General features: G+C 38.4%; 1 protein-coding gene and 1 long non-coding RNA gene across 2 annotated transcripts; one reads left to right on the plus strand and one right to left on the minus strand.

Moving 5' to 3' along the window:
* The first annotated feature begins 209 nt into the window (after positions 1–209).
* On the plus strand, positions 210–3945 carry LOC110227401. Its single transcript, XM_021021493.1, has one exon. The coding sequence runs from the start codon at positions 559–561 to the stop codon at positions 3943–3945; it is 3387 nt and encodes a 1128-aa protein (XP_020877152.1). The 5' UTR covers positions 210–558.
* Positions 3946–4419: 474 nt separating this feature from the next.
* On the minus strand, positions 4420–5691 carry LOC110227507. The gene is made up of 2 exons (XR_002331200.1): positions 5025–5691; positions 4420–4927 (listed from the first exon to the last, which is right to left on the minus strand). It is a non-coding gene; the product is annotated as an uncharacterized LOC110227507 (long non-coding RNA).
* Positions 5692–11154: the final 5463 nt, after the last annotated feature.

The following is an 11154-nucleotide window of genomic DNA, read 5'->3' on the forward strand; positions in this document are numbered from 1 at the left end:
TTATTATTTGCTTCAGTTTATTATTTATTTCTGAATTATTAAAAAAAAAGCAATAAGAATTTTATTTTGTTATTTTAAAATTAATTTTCGAAATTTTATTTTTATAAAATCAGAAAATGAAAAAAAAAATTGTTTTTTTTCCATTTTCTGTTATTTGAAATTTTCAAATTTATTTTAAAAAAAAAATTGCATATTTATTCTTTTTTTTTTTTCCATATTTTGTTGATTTACTTTTAATACATTTTTTCCTTTGCTTGTGCGAGATTCTTCTATCACGAAGACCAGAGCAAATATGGAGTCCATTGAGTTCTATTCGGATGAAGAAATTCAAGGAGAAGAGCCTTACCAAGTCATGTCGGATGAGGAAGACAATTATGGAAGCATCTCTTGGCATCAAAATGATCATTCAGATTCTGAATCAAGAGATGAACCAGGCCGTGAAGCACCAGAACAGAACCGCCTGACTCATACAACACCAATACAGGCTATTCTAAACCATGGATTAAATTTAATGATGATTTTTGCAGCCATGGTTCAAAATCTCCATTGACTCGAGCTATGTCTTTTTCAGAAAAAAAGAATTACCTTAAATGGGAAGATGACATGGAGTATGAAGGAGCAACAACAAAGGAATATCATAACCAACGTCCTCTAAGGCGTGAAGAGAAGCCTTACCACCACATATTGTTACACCGAGTGCCCACAACCTCACGTCAAGAAAAACCGAGAGACAAGTACTTACACACAAACCCAAGAGTAGTACAGGAAGTGACTCAAGAAGGCACTCAGAGAGCATCAATTTGGCCTAAACCGCATCCTCGTGGTAGACGTGACTACCTAGCTGAGAGAGACTCAGGGATCACTAATCTAAGTGGAGGCGAGCTGAAACGTGGCACTCGTCGAGACCCACTACTATCCAATCCCACCCGAACCTACCAAACAAAACTCAGGTTATCTCTAGACAATGGTTATGAGTATTTTGGAACTGAATCTTTTGAGTTTGCAGGACGTGAAAGAGATTATCTACAATGGGAACTCAACATGGATAAGTACTTTAGGTATTATTCCATTCCCAAAGAAGAGAGACTCAACTATTGTCTTGAACAACTCATGGGAAGCGCAAAACGTTGGTGGGACCGAGAAGAAAAGGATAGACGATGGTACAAGGAGCCATCACTCAAAACATGGGGACAACTAAAGTTTCTTATGAGGGAGAGATATGCACCTCACATGCTTTCCAAGCCTGTTCAAAACATTTACCTTCCAAAGGAACCAAGCCGAGAGAATACTACACATCAACATGTTAGTTCCAATCATAACGTGGATCAAGATTCCGCCAAGAATGAGAAATGTACAGATACAAAAGGAGATTCAAGTTGCATACCGGTACTTGAACCACCTGCTGAACCACATGCTGAACCACACGCTGAACTAAAGCAAGGTAAGTCTTCTAATTGTTCAAAATCAAATGAACCGACATGTTATAGATGTCATAAGAGGGGACATTTTGCTGCAACTTGCTCTAAGAGACAAGTAGAAGATGTCACATCACTAGAGCTGAAATTGAATGCATCTAACTCCAATGATTGTCTAGTGAATTCAAGTTTAGAAATTCCCAATTCTAGATTAATGCACTTGTCTTTGCCAAAGGTTATTGATGCAGGTCTGTGTCCTAGCATGGATGAAAAATCTAAAGAAGTAGACCACAAGGAAGAAACTCTAAAGGAAGTTGAGAATGACATAAGTTTTGAGGAACAACTTTCGGAAACAACAACATTATCACAAGTTTGCCGAAATAAGACTTATGATCAAGCAGCCCTCAAAGGACGTGTGATGAAACATCCCTGCTCAACACCAGCTGATCTTGCTTCTAATATCATCCACATCAAGGCTGAATTGATACCGAACACCTTACATGGTACACAAGTAAGCGAAACTTACTATCTTGTTCGATATTGGCATTATCTTATATTCGAAAGGAGTTTCAAGAACCCTATCCATATCATTTCAATTTTCAGTATAATGCACTTGATCTTGTCTTTAAGTGCCAGTGAAAGTACAAGTACCATGAAGATTTGCGAAGATCAAAGAGAGGCCACAACAATGTTACGGTTACTCTCGGATCAAAGCAAACAAGAAGTTGATTCTGGTCTAACACATGAAAAGGTTCAAAGTAACTTATTTCATTATGTTTATGAACGTCCCTTGACTGCCTTAATACACTTGTCTTGTGCCAAAAGTATTGAGACACATGTAGGTAATAAGGAGACACATGTGGATCCAAAAGAGGGATCAACAACGAATGATGTTGTACAACAATATCAAGAGCTTTTGATATGCAAATCTGTCACTAAGGAGAATGAAATTTTTACCAACAACATCCTGCTGCAAGAAGAACCACCAGACCAGCCATCAAATCAACAAACCAAGTTGATTTCGAAAGATACACTCACCGAGGATCTAAGTCAGGTAAGTAAACTATTACTTCTAATTGTTTCTAGCGATTCGAATGATGTGATAATAAACTTGTTAATCCTTAAAGAGTGTGAGAAAATAGTAGATCTTTTAAATAAATCTATGGAACTAATTTCTTGTCTTAGGATATATCAAGTAGCTGATCTACTTTGTGACATACTTTCTAAATCACTTTGTGGAAAAGAAATGGTTCAATCTGAAATTGGTTTACTAGTTTATATTGATCCCATGACTATTTTAATGCACTTGTTTCTTGCCCAAAGTGTTGATGAACTTGCAGGTACCAACAAAGAACACATGGAACATAAAGGTGATTCATCGGAAGTGAGGAAAGTCAACGACCAAATTCAAAACCAAAGTGAACCATCACCATTGATGCTAACACCCTCTATCATGGAGACTAGAAGAGTTTCAAACTCTTTCTTAATCAAAGAGGAACCGCCGGATTTTAAAGCTCAAGCCCAAACCCGAGAAGGAGTTAAGCAAGCAACACGACAACTCAAAGCACCGGATCAAAACAGAGGAGTGATCCTATCTTTCTTGCTCAAAGGAGAGCCACCTGATGCACCATGCATCATCAAACCGCCACCCTACCAAGGTAAGACCCTAGCCTCCCAAAATCGAATGAAAGCTAACTTGCTTTCTCTTGGTGCAGATTGTATAGTTTCGAGGTCGAAACTTTTTCAAGGGAGAGGGTATGATGCGGACATCCAAATCAAACCAAACCGGGAGTATACCAAACCAACCGGTACATGTATCAAACCGATTGATATGGAGCATTTTGGAGGATTCTTGCCCAAATGGAGTCATAATCAAGCACAAGGCCTAGGGTTAATTATTCACCAGAAAATTAACCCTAAGAAGACTAATGATGGTTCAAGAGGAATCAAAGACCAGCGAGCCGAATCACCATGTTATGGGAATTTGACCGTTGCACTCTTTTTCCCTTATCTAGGGTTTGTCCCAATGAGTTTACCTAGAAAGGTTTTTAACGAGGCAACATCAAGTCATCAAGGAATCATTTACCAAGCAATTGATTCGGAGATGTTACAAGTACATATAGCTGGTGTACTTGCTGACAGACCGACTGCACTACTTGCTGAAGTACTCGCTGAACTACTTTCTGAAGTACTACGCCAAATGAAGCCAAACAAGGAAATCTTCCTTATTCTACACTTGGACGCATCTCAAAGCTACACATGGAAACCAGGAGAACATCTAGGCTACACAAGACATGTACCACACAAAATTTGGTACACCTTACCACACAAGAACCCGCGGAGTTATTACTTGCCATATATGGAGCCGAAGGAGATCAACTTGCAACAACTCTTTCCTTCTTTGTTTGTGTGCTTGTGTGAGAATCTTGAGACCCTCCAGAAAGCTTCCAAGACGTCACAACTTCCTCCCCAAGTTGAAAAGATACAAGGCACACCTCACTTGCCTTACTTGGACCGATTTTTCATTTAGTGTCCAATATTTTCATTAATGTTTTGTTTCTTTCTTTGGAATCATATAACGTTGTACTCAGCCCTATATAAGCAGATCATTAGTCTCATTGTAAAGCACCCTTGATCATTTTTAAAGTAATAGAAACGTTTTCTACTTGTCAAAGTTTGAGTCTTTGTCATTGTTCTATAGTCTTTGTGAGTGAGTCACCAAGTACTTCAGGATTCTGCGGATTAAGTTTGTTGAGTGATTCAACATCCTTCATTCGTTCATTGATCGAGTGAGTCGATTATCCCACTGATTGAGCGAGTCAATCACCCTTCTATCCATTAATTCCCCTTGAATCGATCCCACATGAGAGAAGCGATCGCCATCGTGTCAGATCACCACCTTCATCATCCCACCTTCCGCGTGACAAGCTTGGAACTCTTGATTATCAAGTGATCTAAAGTTGGATTGCTCCATTATGTTGATTGATTTGTATTCAATTTTGAATATTTTCTTTTAATGTAGATTAGACCATGTAAGAGCTATAAAAAGGCTCATTTGTTTCATTGTAAAGACCACAAAATTTGAAAGTAATATAAAGAGTTTTCTCTAAAGCTTAGGCTTTGTTTGTTTATCTAAGTTAGGTGGATTCCTTTACTTATTAAACTTTTGTTCTTATGTCTTGTTGAGCGAGTCATCAAGGCTTAGAGCTTGTGCTGTATCAGAGTCTTATCACAACTCCGTGGTGCACTTCGCCCCACCATCATTTTCCCTCATTTGATCCCACACGAGAGAAGCGACCGCCATCGTGTCAGATTTCCACCTTCGACCATCTTTCCTTCACAAGAGAGAAGCGATCGCCAGCTTGTGAAGCCGCCATATCTATCTCATACAAGTCTCACCACCGATTCTTGTATCAAAATGGTAACTGGTCTACCAAAACTTCAAATACATAGAGAAAGATGTGAGAGCTGCATTCTAAGCAAGCACTGCCGTGATCCGTTTCCAAATCAATCTGAGCCAAAAGCAAAAGAAAAGTTGGAGGTGTTCCACACTAACGTTTGTGGGCCACTGCAAAACTCATCTCTTAGTGGTAGCAGGTACTTACTTACCTTCATTGATGATGCTACAAGAATGGTGTAGGTATATATATTTCTCTTAAAGGCAAAATCAGGGATTTTTGCTACTTTCAAGAAAGTCAAATACCTTGTTGAAAACCAAAGCGGCTGCAAAATAAAGAGGATTAGATCAGATAGAGGATCTATATGGAGAGTTCACAAGGTTTTTGGAAGAAAATGGTATTGAACGTCAGTTGGCAACAGCTTATACTCCTCAGCAAAATGGAGTGTAGAGAAAAGAAACAAAATCTTGGTGGAGATGGCAAGAGCCATGATTAAAGCTAAAGACATGCCTCTAAAATTTTGCGCCGAAGTAGTTTATACTGCAGCCAACATTAAAAACAGAACAGCAACCAGAGCCCTTAAGAGCAAGACCCCATTTGAAGCATGGAATGACACTAACTATCCTTTAGTCACATTAAAGTGTTTGGATGTGTGTGCTATGTCCATATACTTGATGAAAAGCGAAAGAAGTGGAAAACCAAGGAAGTGGTAAAGCACTATGAGCCCTCCACAGAAATAGATGTCAGAGAAGAAGAAGTAGACGACGTCAATGAGATAGAGAGAATAAATACAGAAGTGGAAATATCCAAGCAACTGGCAGTGACATTGACACTGTTAGAACAGAGGAAGAAGCAAACAAAAGAAGTTGAACGACTTGTGAAACAACAATTGAATTTTCAATAGTAATAAAATCTGAATAATAATTGAATGGGAGATTTTTATAAATATACTAAATTATATAAGAAATTTAAAAACTACACTAATTATTATAGTAATTTGAATACTACTCTTATTATATTGAAAATTTAGCATAATACCCTTTTTATTAATAAATTAAAATAATATATTTTTTAAAATAAATAAAATTCGTTATAATTTATGAATAATAAAACTCAAAAACTTATTTACAATATTTGACGTAATCGTTATCTAAAATTTTGAATATATAAGAAATAAATAATATTATTGTTGATAATATTAGTAAGATTTATTATATAACTCATAATAAATAAAGAAATAAATAAATTCTTCTTATTTTTGGTAAATTTATTCATTTTATGTTAATTTATTGATAAGGTCGATTTTTTTAACCTTTGACTTATTTTTCACTTTTGGTGACTTAATTTTCTTTTCTGTCCACTTATTTTATAACACTCGACTTATATTTTGATTAGTTGATTCATAAAACAGTCGATTTTTTGAACTATTGACTTCTTTATTTTGTTCACTGATTTAGAATTTTTGCTGTGGCATGTTTATTCAATGTAGACTTATTTCATTCTATGTTGACTTACTAATAAGGTCAATTTTTGAACTATCGATTTATATTTTATTTTGTTAACTAAATTGATTTTCTATCGACTTATTTTAAAACAGTCGACTTATATTTTGGTTGATTGATATTTGATATAGGCGACTTTTAAATACTATTTGTTATAATACATCATATTGGACTTATAACCGGGCCCAATAAGCCCATCAGGGTTATTCATTATGTACTCTAAAACCCTAGGTTTATATGCCTATATATATGTATCATTATTCATGGAATGGAATGAGACAACAATAAGTTTCACAACACGTTATCAGCACGATTTTGCTCTTAACAACCCTAACCCTAAAAAAACCGCAAAACACTGTTCATCACCGATACTGTTCATCACCGACACTGTTCATCACCGACACTGTTCATCACCGATACTGTTCATCACCGATACTGTTCATCGCCGACACTGTTCATCGCCGACAATGTTCATCGCCGACACTGTTCATCGCGGCACTGTTCATCGCGGCACTGATTCATCGCGACACTGTTCATCGCGACACTGTTCATCGCGGTACTGTTCATCGTTGCAGCAGCGTGAGTTACCGAGGTCTTTAGCTCTCGGTTCTAGTCCATACAACCCCATAAGGTGAAAGGTAACATCAAAACCCTAAAGAATAATAACCGGTTCCAAAAATAATAACCGAATCTCAATCTGGGTAAACCGGTTCAAACTGGTTATTCTAAACCGGAAATCAATTCGGCCCAAACCGGAATCTAATATTCCGGTCCAACTTTAAACCATTAAACCGAACTTATGTTCCGTATCCTTAAAATTTACGATTCTCGAGAAAGTTTCCCAAATTAGAAACTTTCCTCATTTAGAAGGTTTCCTCAAATAGAAACCTTCCTCATTTAGAAAGTTTCCCAAATTAGAAACTTTCCTCATTTAGAAGGTTTCTTCAAATAGAAACTTTCCTCATTAAGAAAGTTTCCCAAATTAGAAACTTTCCTCATTTAGAAGGTTTCCTCAAATAGAAACTTTCCTCATTTAGAAAGTTTTCCTCAAATAGAAACTTTCCTCATTTAGAAGGTTTCCTAAAATAGAAACTTTCCTCATTTAGAAGGTTTCCTAAAATAGAAATTTTCCTCAAATAGAAACTTTCCTCATTTAGAAGGTTTCCTAAAATATAAACTTTCCTCATTTAGAAGGTTTCTTCAAATAGAAACTTTCCTCATTTAGAAAGTTTCCCAAATTAGAAACTTTCCTCATTTAGAAGGTTTCCTCAAATAGAAACTTTCCTCATTTAGAAGGTTTCCTAAAATAGAAACTTTCCTCATTTAGAAGGTTTCCTAAAATAGAAATTTTCCTCAAATAGAAACTTTCCTCATTTAGAAGGTTTCCTAAAATAGAAACTTTCCTCATTTAGAAGGTTTCCTAAAATAGAAACTTTCCTCATTTAGAAAGTTTCCCAAATTAGAAACTTTCCTCATTTAGAAGGTTTCCTCAAATAGAAACTTTCCTCATTTAGAAAGTTTTCCTCAAATAGAAACTTTCCTCATTTAGAAGGTTTCCTAAAATAGAAACTTTCCTCATTTAGAAGGTTTCCTAAAATAGAAATTTTCCTCAAATAGAAACTTTCCTCATTTAGAAGGTTTCCTAAAATAGAAACTTTCCTCATTTAGAAGGTTTCCTAAAATAGAAACTTTCCTCAAATAGCAAATGACCCGGAATGAAAACTTTCCTCATTTAGAAAGTTTCCCAAATTAGAAACTTTCCTCAAATATAAAGTTTCCTCAAATAGAAAATTTAATTATTTTCATATAACTATTATGAAATCATATTCATGTTTTTCAGATGTCAAACATTCAGAAAGTTGAGTTCGAGGCCCTCAAGGTCTCCGGTGAAAACTATCTCGAATGGGCCCTGGACACCAGGATTTTCCTCAACTCAAAGGGACTGGGTGAGTGTATCAAAGCGGATAACACCGCATCTGATAAAGACCGGTCCCAGGCGATATTTCATATCCGCCATCATTTGGCCGCAAGCCTCAAACAGCAATATCTCACTCTTGAGAACCCACTCGAACTTTGGGTGGCCCTGAAATCACCAGAAAACGGTGCTCTTGCCACAAGCCAAGTTTGACTGGAAGGAACTCCGGTTCCAAGATCACAAATCTGTGGATGACTACAACTCCGAACTCTTTCGGATAGTTTCAATCATGAAACTATGTGGTGAAGAGGTGTCTGATAATGATCTCCTCGAGAAAACATTATCCACCTTCCATACCCAAAATATTGTGCTTCAGCAACAATATCGTGCAATGAAACATACATTGTACGAAGATTTGTTATCCTGTTTGCTCTTGGCCGAGAAAAACAATGACCTGTTAATGAGGAACAGTGCCCAGAGGCCCCCGGGATCGGCTCCAGTACCAGATTCCCGCAAAGAATCCTACAATATCCAGCGAGACAGATCCTCAGATCGTGGCAATGGACGTGGAAAGCGTGGACGCAGAAATGGACGTGGCAACCGACATAACCTCGGTTATGGTTTCGGTAAGGGCCGTGGTATCTCTTAACCAAACTGCCCTGCCCACCCAACCAATCAGTCTGCCTGTACCAGATGCGGAATGTTCAATCACTGGACAAAGAACTGTCGTACTCCCAAGTTTCATTGCGATTTGTATCAGAAACATGGGAAAGCACCTGCTGAAGCTAACATGGCCCAGCAAGTTGATGCTAACGACACCACCACCGAGCCGACCGATCTCATGGACTACGAGACCTCAGATCTCCTCGATTGATTCTATCATCTGAACACTTGCTTATTCTAGCGGGTAGCTCGAACTTAATAGAAGGCCACGGCCAGGCCCATGTGTTGTTATCAAACGGCACACATCTGGACATTCCAGATGCATTATACTCACCCAGCTCAAAAGAAACCTTTTAAGTTTTAAAGATATCAGACTTAATGGTTTCCACATAGAAACCCAGGGTGAAAGGAACAAAGAATCCCTACTGATCACTAAGATCACACTTGGCCATAAACAAGTCCTCGAGACTATACCCGCATTATCTACTGGCCTTTACTATGCTAAGGTCAGTATGATTGAGGCTAATAATGCTCTCAAAGCCCGGTTCCAAGATTACACTATTTGGCACGACCGGCTTGGTCATCCCGGTACAACTATGATGCGTAAATTAATCCAAAGTTCTCAAGGACACACCCTTCAAGAAAACCGAGTCTTCCCTCAGCACCTCACGTGCACAACTTGCTCCCAAGGGAAGTTGATCACCCGGCCCTTCACCAGTAAAAGTGTCCAAAGAGATATTACATTTTCTGGAAAGAATCCAAGGAGACATCTGTGGTCCCATTCACCCACCTTCTGGGACATTCCGGTACTTCATGGTACTAATAGATGCTTCGACCCGTTGGTCGTATGTATGCCTGTTGTCTTCTCGGAACCAAGCTTTTGCTAGGTTGTTGGCTCAAATCATCAGATTACGAGCCCACTTTCCAGACTTCCCACTAAAGACTATACGTCTTGATAATGCTGGTGAATTCACTTCCCAAGCGTTTAATGATTACTGTATGGCCATGGGGGTGACCGTTGAACATCATGTGGCACATGTCCATACTCAGAATGGACTTGCTGAATCATTCATTAAACGAATCCAATGTATTGCTCGACCATTACTCATGAGGTCGAAACTCCCGGTCTCAGCTTGGGGACATGCAGTATTACATGCTGCTGAACTAATACGCATCCGACCATCTAGTGAGCATAGATATTCCCCATCCCAATTATTACAGGGTCATGAGCCAGACATCTTCCATCTCAAAACATTTGGGTGCTCAGTATATGTACCCATTGCTCCACCACATAGAACTAAAATGGGACCTCAAAGGAGGATGGGAATATATGTTGGTTTTGATTCCCCCACCATCATCAAATATCTCGAGCCGACCACTAGAGACCTATTTAAGGCCAGATATGCGGATTGCCAATTTGATGAATCAGTATATCCAACATTGGGTGGAGAGAAACACAAGCTGGTCAAAGAGCTATCATGGAATCAAACATCCTTAAATTGGCAAGATCCTCAGACTCTAGAATGTGATTCGGAGATCCAAAAGATTATACACTATCAAAAGCTAGCTAATCAATTGCCAGATTCCTTTGCTGACCCGAACAAAGTAACAAAATCGTACATACCAGCTTGTAATGCACCAGTACGAATCACTGTTCCAACGGGACAAGTTCAAGTTGCTACAGAGTCTGCATCACGAAATAAACGTGGCAGACCTCTAGGTTCCAAAGACAAGAATCCACGGAAATCAAAGAAAGGTGCAATAGTTGAAACCGGGATTCCCAATATAACAGACATAGCGCGCGCTGAGACTCACTCTAATGAACCACCAGAAGAGGTTCAGGACGCCGAATCTCTAGGTTCTGACGAGATCGATAACGATGAGATCTCTATCAATTACAACATGTCTGGAACCCAATGGAACAGAAAAGAAGTCGACTTAAATGCACTCTTTGCATACAAAGTAGCACTTGATATTGCGAACACGCAAGAGGATCTAGAACCCACGTCTATCATAGAGTGCACTCATAGAACAGACTGGCTAAAATGGAAAGAAGCCATAAACGTGGAGTTAAAGAGTCTCAAACTCAGGAATGTGTTTGGTCCGATCATCCGGACACCATTCAATGTCAAACCAGTGGGCCATAAATGGGTCTTTGTGCGTAAAAGAAACGAACTCGGTGAAGTCGTTCGTTATAAAGCACGGCTTGTAGCACAAGGATTCTCACAGAGACCCGGAATCGATTATGAGGAGACTTATTC

The sequence above is a fragment of the Arabidopsis lyrata genome, assembly GCF_000004255.2.
Source record: "Arabidopsis lyrata subsp. lyrata unplaced genomic scaffold ARALYscaffold_6, whole genome shotgun sequence".
NCBI classification, from domain to species: domain Eukaryota; kingdom Viridiplantae; phylum Streptophyta; class Magnoliopsida; order Brassicales; family Brassicaceae; genus Arabidopsis; species Arabidopsis lyrata.